This window comes from Monodon monoceros, unplaced genomic scaffold (assembly GCF_005190385.1).
Source record: "Monodon monoceros isolate NGI ecotype Baffin Bay Population unplaced genomic scaffold, NGI_Narwhal_1 Super_Scaffold_19, whole genome shotgun sequence".
Classification (NCBI taxonomy): Eukaryota; Metazoa; Chordata; class Mammalia; order Artiodactyla; family Monodontidae; genus Monodon; species Monodon monoceros.
Genome location: NW_021703775.1, coordinates 14,995,000 through 15,014,949, shown reverse-complemented (window position 1 = coordinate 15,014,949; position 19,950 = coordinate 14,995,000). Strand labels below are relative to the sequence as shown.

General features: G+C 42.5%; 1 protein-coding gene across 1 annotated transcript in view; it reads right to left on the bottom strand.

Moving 5' to 3' along the window:
* Positions 1–1,099: 1,099 nt before the first annotated feature.
* SUCLG1 (succinate-CoA ligase alpha subunit) overlaps positions 1,100–19,950 on the bottom strand; it is a 34,303-nt gene continuing 15,452 nt past the window's right edge. The window contains exons 3-9 of the mRNA XM_029232487.1: positions 19,821–19,937; positions 16,052–16,264; positions 15,858–15,915; positions 11,177–11,260; positions 8,769–8,920; positions 2,816–3,004; positions 1,100–1,352 (exon numbers count right to left, since the gene is read on the bottom strand). Coding sequence (XP_029088320.1) covers positions 1,326–1,352; positions 2,816–3,004; positions 8,769–8,920; positions 11,177–11,260; positions 15,858–15,915; positions 16,052–16,264; positions 19,821–19,937 — 840 coding nt within the window. The 3' untranslated portion in view covers positions 1,100–1,325. The remainder of the gene's footprint in view (positions 1,353–2,815; positions 3,005–8,768; positions 8,921–11,176; positions 11,261–15,857; positions 15,916–16,051; positions 16,265–19,820; positions 19,938–19,950) is intronic.

Here is a 19,950-nt window from a genome sequence, read left to right as displayed (position 1 = left end):
TTCTACCCAGGTACCCTGTGGGATGGGGGTTCACGACCCCCACTTTCAAGACAAGGAAACAGCTACGAGCAGGAACTAAAGTCTACTTGACCCAAAGCCGATCATGACGTGGCCCTTGGCCCAGGCAGAAACCTTGGGCTGTGAAATACATCTCCCGACACCTGCTCTTTGTGTCTCAGCAGCCTGTGCATGGTTATGCGAGCTCCCAAGACACCTGTCTCCCAGCCCCCCAAGACCTCCTCCAGCCCCTCCCAGGGTCACTGTGCCCAGGCACCTCCTCAAAACGAGCTCTTCCTGGCTCCCTGCCTTTGCCTGGGTGTGAGTCCTCCTTTTTGCATGGCTGGTACCTCCCCAGCCCTCAGGTACCTACTCATCTCCCTTCCCCAGGAAGGGCTCCCCAAACAGCCTTCTTGAGGTGCTTCTCCTAATATTTTTTGAAGCTCTTGTTTCTTCCAGGGCAGTTACACAATGTGAGAATATTTTGTCTCTCCACTGGAATTGCTTCCTGTTAACAAGCTCCCTTTTAAACAAAAGGATGGATAATAGTTCTCCTGCTTTCTTGCAGCGAATGTCTTAAACCTCAAAGAAATGGAGGCTCTGGGTGGGGAAGGGGAGAACCCTCCGCAGAACCACAGAAAAACAAAGCATCGTTGAAGACCTTCCATTTCCCAATTAGGCAAAAACTGAAACATGGATGAGCTCCTGCCTAAATCCTAGTGATGGTGATGGTGATGATAATGGTGGCACTGACAACAATTAGTTTGCCTTATCACGTGCCAGGGACTTAATATATTTATCTCGAATCCTCAAAACTATCCTACAAGATAGGGACGATTCTATGTACACATGAGAAAAATGTAACTCAAAGAGATGTAAAATCACTCTGATAAAAGCCCAACTGAAATGTTTACACCCATTCTCTCAAAAGTTTTAGTTACGATGTCCCCTACAGAGCCCACTGAAACACACATATATGCACACGCATGTGCACACACGCTCGTGCACACACACACTTGTGCACAAACACACACACACACCCCTCCATTTCTCCCACTCCCCCCAGCCCCACGGTGGAATAATAAAAAGCCTCCAAAACCACTTTCAAATCAAGTGGTAGATTTATTGGCTGTCCCTGTTATTCAGTGAGGTTAAAACGTCTCAAGTGTAGGACACTCTAAACCTCGCTTTGGCTTCCCGTTGTGCTGCAAGACCAGCAACAGGTGCGCGGGTGGACAGTCAGCGGATGACAGAAGCAAACGGCCGCCGGCTCACATTGCTACAGTGATTCGTCCACAGGTTTAGGGAACATTTCGTTTGTTTTTCTTTCATAGCATCTTCCTCTTTTCAAACTCCTTCAGGAACAGGAGAGAGGGAGAAGAGAGAGGGGATTAAAGATTAAAAATCCAAATTACATTCACGGTCAAAATGATTCTTAAAACCTCTTGTTTTTAGGATCCTTTGAGCAACCAAACATTATAGAAGTAAAATGTACCAGGATGAGGTTACTGAACACAAAATGACAGCTTTCAAACAAGCGCGTGTCAGTCTGAATTTCACTAAGCTAGATGCAGAGCTTCAACTTCGTCTCCTAAACGCAGGTGCTGAGAGGCTTTGAATTACTCTTGTTTTCTATGGCAGTGTTATCATTAGGAGCTGACAAACCTGACTGTGCTTATCCAAACCTTTAACGCTACACGTGACACACACCAGCCCTTTTAATAAGGCAATGGATTTGTTTAGTTTCTCAGAGAATAAAACTGAACACAGATTCAGTTCAGATTTAAACCAAACGTCAAGAACCTCAGAAATATATGAAAAGGAAACAATACTGAAAACCACATTTCTCTAGATTGTAACCATTAGAATGCAGCAAAATGTGTAGGTGCCTGCTGCCACCTACTGGAGTAAAATGGTAACACATATCTCTGATGTGAATTCAAGCATTTATTTGCTTTTTCCCTTCCTTCCCCTCTTTTAAACAAAATTCTTCACACACTCCCTAACCACCCAGATTTCTTTTAAACACTATGGCACACTGTGTCACATTCCACAAGACACGATCATGCAAGGAGTCAATAAAACAAGGCGTTAATTTTATTATCCCTAAGAAAATGCCAAAGAAGATTATGCCAAAACATTGTTCCCTCCTGGGAAGACAATCGGGGCCTGTTTTCATCACGTGCAAAAAGCTTTGGTTTTTGTGGGGTTTTTTTGTAAAGTCCATAATCATCAAAACAGTAAAGAGAGAGAGAGAGAGAGAGCCCTAAATGATCACTCAAAGAGATAGGCCAAAAATCGTTGCAAAGAGATTATGGAAGACACCAACTAAAAACTGAAAACCCCCAGCCTCTTTAGATCTCCCTCCATCCTGACTCCCAGTTTTCATTTCTTCTTAGTCGGTCTTCAATCTCTCTCCCTGGGAAAAAACCCTATGGAGTTAGCATAGCTATATCCCGAAGGCCCTCGATGGAAGAAAACAAAACACAAGGCAATTCTCTGCACAACCCCCAAAATGGAATTCAGGACACTTATGGACTCTGAAGCGCTTTTTTGTATATCATACCTTACTACCCACAAAAGAGCAAATCTAGATGTTTGAAGAATAAAGTTTTTGAATCAGAACACTATTCCTTGTCATGCCCGATTAGAACATTAGGACTAAAAGGCGGAGTTGCTGGAGACTGTTAAGCTGCACACCGGAAAGAAAGAAACAGAAGAGACCCAGAAGAAAACACCATGGTTTCCAGGCACCCTGTGTGGCCTCCCACTTTAAGGCCAGTAACTTCCGAGCACTCAGGCCACTGTTCCAGCTCACCTTGTAGATGGTGGTTCCCAGCTGTGCAGGGGACATGCTGACCACAACTCCCGCACTCTGCAGGGCTGCGATCTTCTCTTTAGCTCCACCTTTTCCTCCAGCAATAATTGCCCCTGCGTGACCCATTCTTCTGCCGGGAGGAGCAGTTAAACCAGCAATGAAGGACACCACAGGCTTGGCCTTGGGACCCTGGAAAACGGGATTTTAGAAACTCTGATGAAGAAGTTGATGGAAACTGGACCTCCGACTCATGACTCTGCCAGAAAATGGCAAATGGCTGGGGCCCTTCACTCATCTTCAATAAGAAAACAACACGGGCTTCCCTGGTGGCGCAGTGGTTGAGAGTCCTCCTGCCGATGCAGGGGACACGGGCTCGTGCCCCGGTCTGGGAAGATCCCACATGCCGCGGAGTGGCTGGGCCCGTGAGCCATGGCCGCTGAGCCTGTGCGTCCGGAGCCTGCGCTCCGCAACAGGAGAGGCCACAGCAGTGAGGCCCGCGTACAGAAAATAAATAAATAAATAATAATAAAAAAAGAAAACAACACAAATATTGAGCTATGACTGAAACCACTGCATTCTCCTTTGAGATGACCTGACTCTTCCTACAAACTCAAAAAAATAATCCTGAAGCAGAACTGTTACCTGTTAAGATATTTAAACTTCAAATTCACCCCCACAAGCTGTTTTACAAATACATATGTCACTCTTTCGTTTGAAAAACAAAAAAGCACACTTGAAAATACATAAGTTATGTGATTTGTGATAACAAATTAAGACACAGATCAGGTTGTTTTAGTTCAACATAACTCTGTCTTAATGCTTTTGCATTAAATCTACTGCAAATATGTTAGTTTGGCTGAAGTACAAGAGAAAATCTGGCCTCACACACATATGTACTTGGAAAAGGGAGAAGTATTTTAATATCTGTCAGATAACAGGATATTCCTTGGCACTACACGAACCTCTTCAAATGGTAAGCTGAAACCATAGTCCTTTGTTAACCTCAAAATCCATTCACCATTCTGGATCTTTTGCCTACAATGATTTTGTAACATCCGTTGGTCAGAAGGAAAATACAGATTCACTGAGTTATGTAGCTCTCCCAAGTGCTGATACACTTCCTCATTCAACATCATCAAATCACTCTTCAGTATCACCGCCAATCTCCTTAGAAAAGTCTTTAGAAGGGTGAAGTTCATGGTGGCAGAAACAAGTTTTCCAAAAATATACATTTGCAAGTTCAAACTTTATCACCGTCAACGAATACGAGGAGTTGTTTTCCTTGATACAGCAGGATTGCTTTGTTCATTTTTGAGAAAAGATCCGCCAAATAAATACCAAGGTCTGAACAACCAGTCTGCCTGCCAGACATTCTTTCAAATAAAACTGGTGTTGCATGAAAAAAGCAGCTAGTTCAGCTCACAACTCAACTGGCAAAGTGCTTTACTTCCCACTTCATCACAAAATACTGACTCCAGGGTCGAGACTTAATAAAATTAATAATTCTTACTGCTTCATTAAGGACATTCTTGAAGAAAACTGGCTTTTTTTCAAGTGCAAGTGCATGGCAGCGCAAGGTCACTGGCACAGTTCGCTTGGGCTAAGCTGACTCACGTGAAGGCACCAGCACGCCAGGCTCCGCGTGTCTGACGCTCTTTACTCCAGTCCTGCCCCCACCATTCCTCCCTGCTCTTTACCCTCCAGGAATGCCAGACGGCTCTGCCTCTGGGCCCCTCTCTGCTGAGAAAGTTCTCCATCCTCCTTGGATACCTGGCAAATTCTGACTTAATTTTTAAGGCCTGGCTCAAGCCCCTTCTTCACCCCTAAGCTTTCCAACTCCCCCCTCCCGCTCTCTCCACCAGTGCTGGTTAGCTGCTCATCTCCTGTTCAGAGACTCCGCTGTGCCTCTGACACATTTCTGCCGTTACCCACAGCACACTGGCTGTGGCTTATTCCCCACGTGCTCCCCTCCTAAACCATGAATCTCTGAACGCCGGGACTACGTTTTCCCTTGTTTCTGTATGCCCAGCATCTACCATAGTAGAGAACTGAGACGAAAAGACTCTGTAAGTCATTTATTTATCCACTTGTAGGCTCTGCAAAGGATGTGAGCATCTGGTATTCGAGCGGCACCAGTTTCCACTGGATCCCTCTGTCCCTATACTCAAATGGTGGGAACACTACACTAGAAAGAAACGAGATTCGGATGAACCTAGAATGTCAAACAAATGTACACTCTGTCCTATTGACGAAGAAGAGTCACTTGAGATTTTTTAAGGAGCGAAAACTAGAATTGAAAAGACTGTGAAAAAGTGTAGTCTGGGGCTTCCCTGGGGCGCAGTGGTTGAGAGTCCGCCTGCCAATGCAGGGGACATGGGTTCGTGCCCCGGTCCGGGAAGATCCCACATGCCGCGGAGCGGCTGGGCCCGTGAGCCATGGCCCCTGAGCCTGCGCGTCCGGAGCCTGTGCTCCACAACGGGAGAGGCCACAACAGTGAGAGGCCCGCGTACCAAAAAAAAAAAAAAAAAAAAAAAAAAAGTGTAGTCTGAGAACAGGATACAGAAATGAGAAGCGTGGAAGCCTAAAAACAGGAAGACAAGTTAGGATGGCATGACTAGAGTCCGAGCAGATGCCCAGGACTGTGGACTCTTGTCCTTGAGCCCAGCGACCTGACTCCTGACCCCTCACAGTGTAATGCAGACATCAGGCAGACCTGGGTAGGAACCTCAGCCCTGGGTGGTTTGCTGTGTGCCTGCCATCGGCAAGCTGCCAGTTTCCTTACTCATAAAAGGACAAAAACACCTAATCCGAGGGTCAAGATTAAACAACACCACTCCTGCAAATAATTACTGTCATCATGATGATAATAATAGTAGTTGTAGCAGGAGGCGACATTACTGAGTGTTCGCTCTGCGTCAGTTACTGTGCTAAGTGATGAATATGTCACCTGAAATGTTCAACCTAGAATCTCGTAGACAGTAGGCCCTCAATAAAACTTAGTTCCATGAGGCCAACCAGGAATAGGAATACATGTGCCAAATGAAACAAAATGTAAAGCTTGGTTTTTCCCACTAAATTCTAAGCTACTCGAGGTATTCATGTATTCTATATACGTTTTTAAATTACGGTGTACAGCTGGCCCTCCACACCCACAGGGTCTGCATCAGAGAACAGAAAATGTATGTGGGACAAAGATTCCAGAAAGTTCCAAAAAGTAAAACTTAAACCTACCATGCTAGCAACTATTAACAAAGCATTTACACTCTATTAGGTATTATAAGTAATCTAGAGATAAAGTATATGAGAGGATGTACGTAGGTTATATGCAAATACTATGCCATTTCATATAAGGCACTTGAGCATCCATGGATTTCTGCAGGGGTACCGGAACCAAACCCATGTAGATACCAAGGGATGACTATAATATCATATAACCTAAACTTTTTTTTTGTAAAAAGAAGTCAGTTTTTACCTAAATTTTAAACTTCACAACCTTTCTGAGCTCAAGAGACTCTAATAACATTTCACTCCAATCTCCTAACAATTTACTTTATTCTTTCACTATTTGCCATTTACTGGTTCCTAACATGCCAGAGGACTGCACTGGGCACTAAGTATACCAGCTCCTTGCTCTCCGTAGTACAGTCTAGAGCGGCAGTCAGGTGCTAGCTAAGCACGCCTTGCAGAAGGAACAAGCAAAGGCAAGTGAGGATGAAAACACCGGCACATCAGATGGGACACAGATCTGAAAAGGAGGGTCAGGGTGGTGTGCGAGGGGCTGGAATACCACGCTGAGTCTGCCCTTTGTCCTCCATGGATGGCAATAAGCAGGCTGGTGGGGGGGGTGGGGGTGGGGGGTGGGGAGGTGGAGGGAAAGAGGAGCAGAGATATCAGGAAAAAAATTACCGAAGTGGTCCAGGTGAGATAAGATGAGAGCCTGCACCAGAGCAGAGGGACTAATTACAGATGACAATGCTCTCAATCTCCACAAACTGCTAAGATCTCAGAGACAGATCTCGGTAACTGAGTGGAAGCAAGAGCTGAGGGAGAAATAAAAGATGGTTCTGGGGTTTCCCTGGTGGCGCAGTGGTTAAGAATCCGCCTGCCAATGCAGGGGACACGGGTTCGAGCCCTGGTCCGGGAAGATCCCACATGCCGCGGAGCAACTAAGCCCGTGCACCACAACTACCGAGCCTGCACTCTAGAGCCCGCGAGCCACAACTACTGAGCCCGTGTGCCGCAACTACTTAGCCTGCACTCTAGAGCCCGCGCTCCCAACAAGAGAAGCCACCGCAATGAGAAGCCTGCGCACCGCAACGAAGAGTAGCCCCCGCTCGCCACAACCAGAGAAAAGCCCGCGTGCAGCAACGAAGACCCAACGCAGCCAAAAATAAAATAAAATAAATAAATTTATTTAAAAAAAAAAAAAAAGATGGTTCTGAGGTTTCTGCTTTGGGAACTGCACGAAGTGTGATGCTGATTATATGCAACGACCATTCGCACTTAGGGAATAGGCACTATCTGGGGAAGGATAAAGATGAGAAGAGCCAGGAGGATGAATGGAGGCCCTGGTGACTAGTGCGAGAGCAACGCCAGGGTGGACAGCAGATCCGACAGCAGCAGTAGCAGCAGCCAACAGCTGCTTACTAAGAGTGCTTACCACGTGCCCAGGGCAGCTCTCCTCTATGTTACTGAGCCGTAACATAGAGTCCTACAAGGATGCTGGGAGCAAGGCACTACTGTATCCCTCTTTTGCCAATGAGGAAACTGAGGCACAGTGAAGTTAAGGAACATGCCCAAGGTCACACAGTTTCTAAGTGGCAGACAGAAGCCAAACTGCTGAGGATCAGGGAGTGAATAAAAAGGAAAAAAGAAAAAGTAAGAGATCCAGAGAGTAAAGGGAACTTTTAAAATTACCACAGAAGAAAATCAAGTAGACTCAAAATAGCCCTTGAAAATTCCTTCAATTACATATGCATCATTCTGTATACACTACCCTGCAGGTGATATTATCGGTTCCTTTAACTCTCCGTTACTCATTATTTTTCAGCGGCATTTAATTTTGATGCATTCACTCTCAATCTCTTTTACAAGTGTAGACACAAGTTATCTCCCGCCCTCCTGCGCGGCCTCCTGAAGATGTATCTTCACTCATTCGTCAGTGTCAGGGACATCCTGGAAACCATGCGAATGCTCTCCCCAGGTCTTTGCCGCAGTGGTCCAGAGCACACGTTCACTGACTGGGGGCTGGCAGGCACCAGGCTGCTTCCGTCGTTACTGTCTCTCTTTCTCTTCCCACCACCCTCCTTCACCCCAGGCACAGAGCTTAATTCCCTTAAGTTAAGTGAAATTATGATACAACGCCACACTATTCTTTTTAATTCAAAGGGAGAGGCAACAAGGAAAGCCTTCATAGGACATAGTTAATAAAGCTTTTCTACTTGACCTTTGAAGCAAAGTGCTACTCCACAAGGAAAGACTGAAGCTAGAGGGAGGCAAGCTCCTGGAAAAGGGTATAAAGGACAGGATCTTTAGAAGGTCAGCCTTGACAGAGAAAGAACACACATCCCCTGAGATGAGGAGAAAGGACACCAATGACAGGTGCAAATGGAAATACGCAGGTCAAATGACAGCTTTCAGGCTGATGGCCTGGAAGCTCTCCCTTCAGCAGGAGGCCAAATGACCTACCACGAAGTGTGAGGAGATGCCTGGGGGGAGGATTCATTCGAGAAGCAGAGAACAGGTCCCAGGGGAAACGGGGAGGAGAATCCACCCAGAAAGGGTCCCAAGTTCCCTGAGTGGCCAGTACTCCAGGTGCAGCTCAACAAGGTTTAACTTTATCTTTCACGTTTGCTTTAAAAATTTATCTTTGAAAACAACAAAATAACTTCTAAAACAAACCGGTGATATTATTCAAGGGCAAAGAGCTGTATTTTTCCAAACCCAAACTTACTGAATTATGCTGCCTCAAAAATTCTGCAGCGTTTTCTTCTGCATTACCACCAATTTCGCCGATCAATATGATACCTTCTGTGGCTGGATCATTCAGAAAGATTTCAAGGCAGTCAGTAAAATCTGTTCCATTGAAAGGATCACCTCCAATGCCTGGAAAAGTCAAAGAATATCTCCAGCTGAAAATTGGACGAATAATATAATTCAGGTCAGGAAATGCTGTTTTACCTGGTTTCTTATTTTGCCTACCCCCATTCTTACCAATATTTTTAAATGTGTCATCACTCTTGCATTTAACATTTAAAAAATCACAAAATGCTACATTTATTTCTGCTTATAATATCACATGAATGCTAAACGGTGGTGGGTTCCTGTTAGTCACAAAAACAGCCCTCTTTTGGTTTAACTCCTTATCAAGACTCCTCCCTCCCACAAAATTATTCCTAGATAGTTCTTTAAAAATGAGCATTCTATATAGTTTCCCTAATTAGGAGAACTTTACTTCTGAAAACACATTAGCTTTTTCAGGGACGTGAATTACTGTTTTCTATGTTATAACTTTTAACTTTGTTGGCTTCTGGTGAGTAGTTCATTATCAGTACCTTGTATAGAATATAACAGACAATAAATTCTGAAATTAAAAATAACCTGGATTAGCTAATCTGGGGTCTGTCTGTGTGTGTCTGCGTGTTAACATTACCTTCACTGTGGTAGTTCGCTGTGATTTGTTATTGTCACATGAACTGCAAACCTTATTACCATATTGGAGACTTAATATCACATTGGAAATAAATATTGGACATTTGTATTTCTTCTACAGTAAAAAAAAAAATGAACATTTAAGAAAATGTGTATTGGTGAGAATATCTTCTCTGATTAAACATTTAACCCATTTCTTTGCACAAAGTAACTATTTCATGAGGGACATTGCAGAGGAACCACTTGCAAGTTAAGACACGAGTCCCAGTGAGGGGAGGGGGGTGTCTTGACCCCTCTTACCTCTGACCCAAAGTGGGAGATGACAAGAGACCACACACAGGGGCTCCACTATAAGCACATGGCTTTTTAGCACAAGTACTTGGATAGGACTCAAGGCAATGTTCCCTACAGACTGGCTGACACTCTTAAATTTTTAAGTTATAAACATGTATTTTATAATAGATAAATACGCAGGACTGGCTCCCTACTCTTCAACACACCACTCAAGAATGAAACTGAGGAAGAGAAGCGGCAGCCACTGAGTGCCAGCCACGTGTCATGTACTGTGCCTTAGCACGTCGGGCCTGCCATTTCCTCATCCCTCCAAACTCTCTGGGACATGGCAATTATTGCTCTTCGTTCACAAATTAAAAACAGAGGCTACAGAAGACAGAATTGCCAACTCTATTTCAAAATCTTTTTATTTTCCATCACGCTATCTTGTATCATAGATTGTGCTTCTGCACATAGAAAAGCTCAATTAATGTTTCACAGTGATTTTACAAATTTGAGTCTTTTTTATTTTTTGCGGTACGCGGGCCTCTCACTGTTGTGGCCCCTCCCGTTGCGGAGCACAGGCTCCGGACGCGCAGGCTCAGCGGCCATGGCTCACGGGCCCAGCCGCTCTGCGGCATAGGGGATCCTCCCGGACCGGGGCACGAACCCGTGTCCCCTGCATCAGCAGGCGGACTCTGAATCACTGTGCCACCAGGGAAGCCCACGAATTTGAGTCTTAATAAAAATACTACAGGGTTATATTTTATAATTTATCATAAAATGCTGCCTTTGATAAGCCTCTAAAAGATATTCTAAAAGTTTGAAGGAATATTAATAAAATGAGAACTTTGCCTGGCTTCTGAAAACAAATACCAAGATTATTTCAAAATGTAAAAACTTTTTTATATTTGTAAGTGGGAGGCAGTATGATGTGGCAAAGAGAGAGGTTCCAGGGAGCTCAACCCTCCTCCACCAATAACGCTGCCACAGGACTACACGCCAGCTCAACGGTGCCTCGGAGGGTTGCCTTAAGAGTGAGATAATGATTGGCAAAGAATTCAGTGACTGTGAAGCACTGAGTGACAGCTGGTAACGATAACAAAATGCGAATTACAGTAATGAAAGTCCTATTTTTGAAGGACCATTTCTTCCCAGCAAGCTAAGTAACAGCTGTTTTCAAGGCCCAAGGCTCTCCAGGAGACACACATCCCAGGATGTTTGTTCTGAAGCTCAGAAATCAAATCCCAGACCATGAATCTTGAAAATATAACAGTCAGCTTCACGTATAAGCAAATTAAATTCAAGATCACAACGTCTTTTTAATAAAATGGCATTAAAATCTCTCACAAATAATCAAATCAATAATTATCATTATACTTATTCAGTGAAGATACTGAACTCCAATAAAATGAGTTTAGCAAAAAAATCCCTCACCAATGCACAAAGACTGCCCCAATCCAACTTGTGTTGTTTGATGAACTGCTTCATAAGTCAGGGTGCCAGATCTGGACACGATACCTTAAAGAAAGGGAAGTCAATAATATTAGGTTGTGTTCATACGACTATCATACAGTAAAATAAATTACAAACACAGGTATATATAAAACCCATTTCACAATTTGTCAACCAAATAAACGGTAACGTCAGGTCATGAAATAAGAAGAAAAGGCCTAAATTATAGCAGGGAGGTTTTAAAAGTTATATAGAGAAGAAAGTGTGTTATTAGTTAGGGTTGTTTTATGACCATAAAAGCAGTTAAGAGAGACCTAAAGTCTTCCACGTAAAACGACTGCAGACATGCAGTAAAATGGAACAATAAATCTATAAAAAGGTCCATAAAGAAAAAAAAAGAAGGCAAAAGTTTCAAGTATTAATCTTTGGCTAATAACCCTGATTTAGGAATATAAATTCATAGTTAGGCTTGCTGTCTCCTGACCACACAGATTCCTCAAGACAGAGCCTTGTTCTCCTACGCTGGTTCGGTAAGAGACTGCCAATGCTGTTGGAGATTCTGCAGTGACTGTATTTCTTGCTGGACTGGAACCTCCAGGGGGTCAGTAAACAAGACTGTTTTCCCCACACCTGCGTTCCCAGTATCAAGCACAGTTCAGGCACAGAAGGAGCTCAGTAAATATGTACCAAATGGGTCAATACTGAAAATCAATGGAGAACAACCACCCTCTCAAACAAAATCTAATTCCAAGAGTTTTAAGACCATTCACTAACTGGATCCTATTTCACGACAAATGACAACCACTAACACCAACCCCCATCTGTCTCATCCGTCAGTTTTTCCCTATTCTTAGACCTTTCTTTCTATCTACATCCTCTCTCCTTAACACAGTCCCTCCTCTGTGGGACCTTTCATAACTGAGAAGGTTAGGTAGGTCATGCCTATGTACATATGCATTTGATGCATTTAGCTTTTAAATAAAGTACAATCAGTAACTTAATTGTATATCTTTGTGTGAATTACCTAGTCTCCTTTCCACTCCGGATTCTTATGAATAGAATTATGATTGATTAATTGATTTTTATGATAGAATTATGTTCTTGTTCAGGCAACACCCTAGATTACTGGGCAGCACAACTGTTTTATTTATTCTAGTCCTTTAATGGATCAGTATAATAGTGAACAGTAGCACTAGGATTCTGTCATTTTGTCATTCTTTTAAGGGGCTTTCATCTAATTATATAAATCATATACAATTTATATAAATGCAAACTGCATACATTTAAGGTAATGAAAGCAATGTTTTTAGGGTAAATTACTCCTGCCATCCTTAAAGTATATATATAGTAAAAGAGACTATCACTTAAAAATATCTATCATAGGGCTTCCCTGGTGGCGCAGTGGCTGAGAGTCTGCCTGCAAATGCAGGGGACACGGGTTTGTGCCCCGGTCCGGGAAGATCCCACATGCCGCGGAGCGGCTGGGCCCGTGAGCCATGGCCGCTGAGCCTGCGCGTCCGGAGCCTGTTCTCCGCAACGGGAGCGGCCACAACAGTGAGAGGCCCATGTACCGCAAAAAAAAAAAAAAAAATCTATCATAAGGATACTTCTGCTTCCAAAAAGCAGAGGTATTTTCCTGTATTCTTCCTGCTAAGTACAAGTAAAAACCCTGGACATCGTATATAAAACAAATATAAGAAATCTCTGAGGGGCTTCCCTGGTGGCGCAGTGGTTGAGAGTCTGCCTGCCGATGCAGGGGATGTGGGTTCGTGCCTCGGTCCGGGAAGATCCCACGTGCCGCAGAGTGGCTGGGCCTGTGAGCCATGGCCGCTGAGCCTGCACGTCCGGAGCCTGTGCTCCGCAAAGGGAGAGGCCACAACAGTGAGAGGCCCGCGTACCGCAAAAAAAAAAAAAAAAAAAAAAAAAAAAGAAATCTCTGAAAGATGGAGAGAAGACAGAGTCACTAGGGACCTCGAGACTCAAGCAGTGACACAATGGTGAACAAACCACAAAGAGGATAAATCCAAAGAAATTCCCACCCAAACTCCTAATAAATAAACTTCAGAAAACCAAAGACAAAAAAAAAAAAAAATCTTGAAAGCAGCAAGAGAAAAATAACACCTTACCTAAACAGGAAAAACAACTCAAATGACATCGGCTTTCTCATCAGAACCCATGGAAGCAAGAAGTGGAAGAACATTTTTTAAGTGCTAAAAGAACTGTCAACCCTAAATCCTATACCCAGTGAAATTATCCTTTAGGGATGAAGGGGAAATAAAGACATTCTCAGATGACGGAAAAATAATCTGTCACCAACAGTTCCATCATAAAAGAATGGCTAATGGAAGTTCTCTAAAAAGAAGGTAAATGATACCAAGAAGGAAGAACACAGCAATAAGCAAAACATGGATAGATAGAAAGACTTTCTCTTGAGTGTCCTAAAAGGAAGAAATAAAACTGTCCCTATTTGTAGATAACATGTTTGTCTACAAAGAAAATGCTAAGGAATCTACCAAGAAAACCCATTAGATTACAGCAACGTTGCAAGATACAAGATAAACAAAAATCAATTGTATTTCTATACATTAGCCATGAGCACATGGACACCAAAATTAAAATACAATAAAATTTACAATTGCTTTCTTAAAAAAAAGAAATACTTAGGTGTAAATCTAACAAAACATATACAGGACTTATATGCTAAAAACTACAAAATGCTTGTGAAAGAAATCAAAGACAATCTAAATAAATGAAAATATACTGCATTCATGGATTGGAATAGTCAACACGTCTATTCCCCCCAGACTGACATAAAGATTTAACACAATTCCCATCAAAATCCCAGCAAGAGTTTCTGTAGATAGAGACAAGATCATCTTAAAAATTATATGAAGGAACTAGAAGAACTAAAATAATTTAAAAAAGAATAAAGTGCAAGGAAGCGATCTACCTAAAATTTCAAGACTTATCACTTAGCTATAGTATCAAGATTGTGTGGTACTGGTGAAATCCAGAAATAGACCAACACAAATATGCCAACTGTTTTCCTGACAAAAATGCAAAAGCAACTCAATGGAAGAAAGATGATCTTTTCAATAAATGGTGCTGAAGCAACCGAACACAAGTAGATGGAAAAGAACTTTGATCTACGTCTTACACCTAGAAAAATTAACTGAAATTGGATCATGGGATTTAAATGTAAAACTACAAAACTTTCAGGAGAAAGAAAGGTATTTAAGGCTAGGCAAAGACTTATTAGACTTGAGGTCCAAAGCATACTTCACAGGAGAAAAAAATTAGTAAGTTAGACTTCATCAAAATGCAAAACTCTTGCTCTCTGAAAGATCCTGTTAAGAGCATGAAAACACAGCTACAGAGCGGGAGAAAATATTTGTAAGCCACATATCCAACAACGTACTAGTATCTAGAATATATAAAGAACTCTCAAAACTCAACAGTAAAAAAGCAAACAACCCAATTAGACCATGGGCAAAAAAACATGAAGAAACACTTCACTGAAGAAGATATACAGATGACGGACAAGCACCTGAAAAGACGTTCAATATCATTAGCCATTAGGGGAATGTAAATTAAAACGATTACAATGAGATATCACTGTACACTTATCAGAATGGCTAACATAAAAAACTGTGATACCACCAATGCTGGCAAGGATGCAGAAAAACCGGATCACACATACGTTGGTGACGGAAATGTAAAATGGATAACAATTTGGCAATTTCTTAAAAAACATGCAACTATCATCCAACCTAGCAACTGCCCTCCTGGGCATTCATCCCAAAGAAACGAAGACTTGGATTATATAAAAACGAGTACACAAATGTTTACAGCAGCCTTACTTGTAACAGCCCCAAACTGGAAACAATCCCAATATCTTTCAACAGATGAATCATTAAACACACTTGAACACAAACTTGAATAGGTAATTCACAACAGAAGATTTATAAATGGCCAATAAGGACATGACATCATTAGTCACGGGGGAAACTCAAAACCATAATGAGACATCATTTTACTCCCGGTAGAATGGCTAAAATTACAGACTAACAGTACTAAATGTCTGTGAAGATGTGGAATGACTGGAACATTCATACACCGAGGGTGAGAGTAAAGAACGCACAGTCACTTTACAGAACTATTTGGCAACTTCTTAAAAAGTTGAACGTGCTTTGACTCTATGACTTAGCAATTCCATTCGTAGGCATTTAACCCAAGAGAAATACCCACAAAAAGACCTGTACACAAAAGTTCACCTTAACCTTATTCATAATGAATCAAACCTGAAAACAACAGAAACGTTTGCCAGTGGGAGAATGGACAAATTGTGGTATTCAATAAAATATTACTTACCGATAAAATAAACTATTGATACACGCAAACACATGGAAGAATCCATAGTGTGCTGAGCAGGAAAAGAATCTTTAAAAAAACCCCAAAAACATCTTCACTGATTCTAGAGAATTAGTGTTTCTCAAGCATCAATTCAGGACATAGAATCAATTCACTATAAAACTTCCCTGGTAAATTCTCTTAAAGTTGAATTAATTAAAATGAATTTGATTTGCAGAGTCAAATTCTCTTTGTGAGTTTTGAGCTCAGGGCAAGGAATTTTGTTTTTAATCTATAAGAAATATATACTCACCAATTCTTCCTTTCTTGTGAATATGGCCAGGCATGATGCCAATTTTGCATTCTCCAGGCTGAAGGAAAGGAATTCATGGTTTCAGAAAAGCGAAAAAAAAAATTGTAACTTCCTAGGTCATACACACAAATATACTTGGACTGATTCAAAGCTAGTTCGCCTTCAGCGGGCTTATTTTTGTTCTGTACACTCACATTGATGACTCCAGGGCAGTTTGGCCCAATCAGCCTGGTCTTTTCCTGGCGCAGCAGTTTGTGCTTGACCCGCACCATGTCCTGCTGTGGGATACCTTCAGTGATGCACACGACCAAGGACACTTCCGCCTCGATAGCTTCATTAATGGCAGCAGCAGCAAAAGGAGGAGGGACATAAATGACAGACGCTGTTGCTCCGGTCTGTTCTTTGGCCTGAAACATTAACCACGAAGCACTTTATTATTGGTTAAGTCAGAAACATTGTAAAAGAAATTCAATACCATGATTTTAATGATGTCTTGGGGTCAGGAAAGGACACCACCAGGAGACATCGGATGTCTTCATTCTTCCCATTAACAAGTTCACTTTGCTGTCAGAAAAGAGCAGAGTAAGCACCGCCTCCTTTCTGCCCCCTTGGGACACCCTTCTGCATTGAAAGTTTCTGTGACCTCCCATTCCCTCAGGTGACAGCATGTCAGTACACCTGCAAGCACTGCCTGATTTGCATCTGTGTCCCCTCATTCCTGGGCCATGTTTATTTCTGTTGTTCTACAAGGCACTTACCACCTATTCAGTACCAAGGACCCCGCACCTCCCCAGGAGAAAAGGACTAGTGAGCCCCAAGCTCCAGAACCCAGCTCTCAACCATCTGTTTAAAAATACATCCAACTTAATAAATAATATCAAGAGGCAGCAAAATGAAGTGGTTTTTTTCCTAGCTGTCAATTTTTACTCTAAATGCATGCTGGTTAGAAATAAACTAAAATACACATGCATAAATGGCCACGGAATAAGAATGGGTCAAATAAGGTTAGAGTTTACTCTACATCACCCCTCACGATGCAAAGCACTGAAAGACCATCAATCTGACCACGGTTCTCTCTCAGTGGTTTTTACATACTCTCTACATGTATCAATACACATGTAGCTTTCTACCCACCTCCACGTGTGGCCATGTCTCTTCTCCTGAAAGGAAGCTCCTTGAAGACAGAGACTGTCAGTGATCTCTGGCTCTCCAAGAGTGGCAGCATCTATTCCGTGAGAGGCCCTGAGAGATACTCTGTACAGGCCTCGGATAAGGCTTCACCACAACCCTGCATGCTTAGCATCCCCAGCTACAAATCAAGATGCTGAGGCCAAGAAATATTAAATAACTTGCACAAGGTCACATAGCTAGGAAGTGGTACAGGCAAGATTCAACAAGGCAAAAGTATATCTGATTCCAAAGCATCAGCTCTTTTCAGCTACAGCAGGCTGCCTCCCTATAAATGTTAAAATGTAACTTAACCAAGATGTAAATCAAAGCTTTTTAGAAGGCTGTGCCATGGGATTCATAATGGATACAAAAACCAAGTTACGGAACATACAGGTACAACTAGAAGGGACAGAAGTAAAAGACACTGTCTTTGAGAATCATCCCCAAATGACTCCCCACGTTCCCAGCAACTTAGGGGCTTTCTCTACGGCAACCCGAATAAAAAGACGTATCTTGACAGTGACAGAAGAACAAGTCAAAGGATGCTGACTTGCCAGGGGTTAAAAATAATTCAAAACAATGTTTTTAAAAACTATGTTCAAGATGATAACAGAGAAGCGGGAACCAAAGGAAAAGAGCTAGGTTGGAACCAAGTATAGGAATTTTATGGAAAATATCAATATATCCCATGGGTTCCTACCCCTTAAGGCTACAAACATTTTCAGCAGCTGGACTGTGACAACAGGGTCTGTGCTGGCAAATAATACTGCATGAAAGGTGTCCGTCCTACTCACTCAGAAAGCTCTTTGAAAGAGCAGAATGGGTGAGAGACAGTATCTGTCAAAGAACTTACATTATATTCCAAATGTCATATCTATTTGTATCAAAATTAATAATAAATGAATTGCTTAGCAATGAAAACTGTTTTCAAAAGAAAGCAAAAACGGCTCATGACAAAAGAAATCTGCCTAGAGAGATTTTTTTCTAAAAATGCAAATCAAAAAAAAAAAAAAACTAAATGATTATTCTACAGAATATATGACTTTACTCTTTAAAATACAATACACTCAAAACACACATACACGTATACAGTACACCCTATTTTCAAGTTTAAAGTAAAGTGAAAATTCCAAATTTGAATATTTCTTTTTTTCTACATTTTAGGATTAAGAATACAAATTAACTTCAATTAGAAGTTAGTATTCCAGGGCCTTCCCTGGTGGCTCAGTGGTTGAGAGTCCGCCTGCCGATGCAGGGGACACAAGTTCGTGCCCCGGTCCGGGAAGATCCCACATGCCGCGGAGCGGCTGGGCCCGTGAGCCATGGCCGCTGAGCCCGCGCGTCCGGAGCCTGTGCTCCGCAACGGGAGAGGCCACAACAGTGAGAGGCCCGTGTACCGCAAAAAAAAAAAAAGAAGTTAGTATTCCATAAAGAGAGTACATCTATAAATGTGTACTGTAAAAAGTGCAATTCTTTAAAACATGCCTTAGAAGTATGTTTATAAAGAGGAGAGGTACAGTTTTTAACATCAATACATCAATCGCAAGTACTAAGTTTATTTCCTAGATTTTTTAAATTAAACAGCCAAGAATTTGTACTATGGTTTCTTTTATAATACTACTAGTTTTGTATATATTCATTTAAGTGTAGAAAGAGAGTGAAAGAATACACATTGAGCTTAAATTAGCTCTCTATAAAAGCAAAATCTGAGAAATGGAAAACACTATATAAAACTTAACTTTACATACTTTTATATCATCTGAATTTTTACAATAAGCAATTAGCTTTGTAGCGAAGAATTAAAGTTTAGTTTAAAATCATTTTAAAAAGTATTAAGAAATCAGCAAATTGGGGAAGAGACTAGAACTCTGTGATTTGTCCATCAGACTCCACAGCTAGGTTTCTCCACACAGGAATACCACATACTACTTACTTACTCTGAGCCAGGCTAAGTCTGCCACTTATCAGCCATGACACTATGTGCAGGACCCTCAACCTCTCTGCTCTGCCAGCAGCTGGACTGTGACAACAGGGTCTGTGCTGGCAAATAATACTGCATGAAAGGTATCCATCCTACTGACTCAGAAAGCTCTTTGTAAGAGCATCCTTGTCTTTAAAATGGGGATGATAACAGCACCTACCTCGGGCTTGTGGTTCGGCCTGAATGAGGCCATGAATATGAAGCACCTGGCACAGTGCCTGGCAAAGCACCCACTCGAAGTATTAGGGTAGGGGGTGGATGCTGACATGGGCACTTCTAACACCCCAGAAGAAGAAATGGTAAGGAAGGAAAATAAGCCAAACAGAAGCCAAGCCACAGCACTTCTTCCCTAAAGAGCTGATATATACCTACAGACAAAAATGACCCGGGGGGCTTCCCTGGTGGCGCTGTGGTTGAGAGTCTGCCTGCCGGTGCAGGGGATGCGGGTTCGTGCCCCGGTCCGGGAAGATCCCACATGCCGCGGAGCGGCTGGGCCTGTGAGCCATGGCCGCTGAGCCTGTGCGTCCGGAGCCTGTGCTCCACGGCGGGAGAGGCCACAATGGTGAGAGGCCCGCGCACCGCAAAAATAAATAAATAAATAAAAATGACCCAGGCTGCGGAGAAAACATCCTGAGCCTACCTGACTAAAGTGAACACACTGGTTTTTACCGCAATTCAAATTTCTCTAGGTTACTGGAATTTTAAAAAGCAACTGACTCTCCCCAAAGGGGCACAATTAAGATCTTAAACCAAGGTGTACTAGCTCTTCCCCTGCTTTTCTTTTCTTGCCAAACTCAGGTGCCATTAGTTACCTCCTTCACAGTACTGAAGACCGGTAAGCCCAGATGCGTCTCGCCTCCTTTTCCTGGAGTGGTTCCTCCAACTAATTTGGTGCCGTATTCCAGTGCCTGCTGACTATGAAAGGTGCCCTGAGGGGAAAAC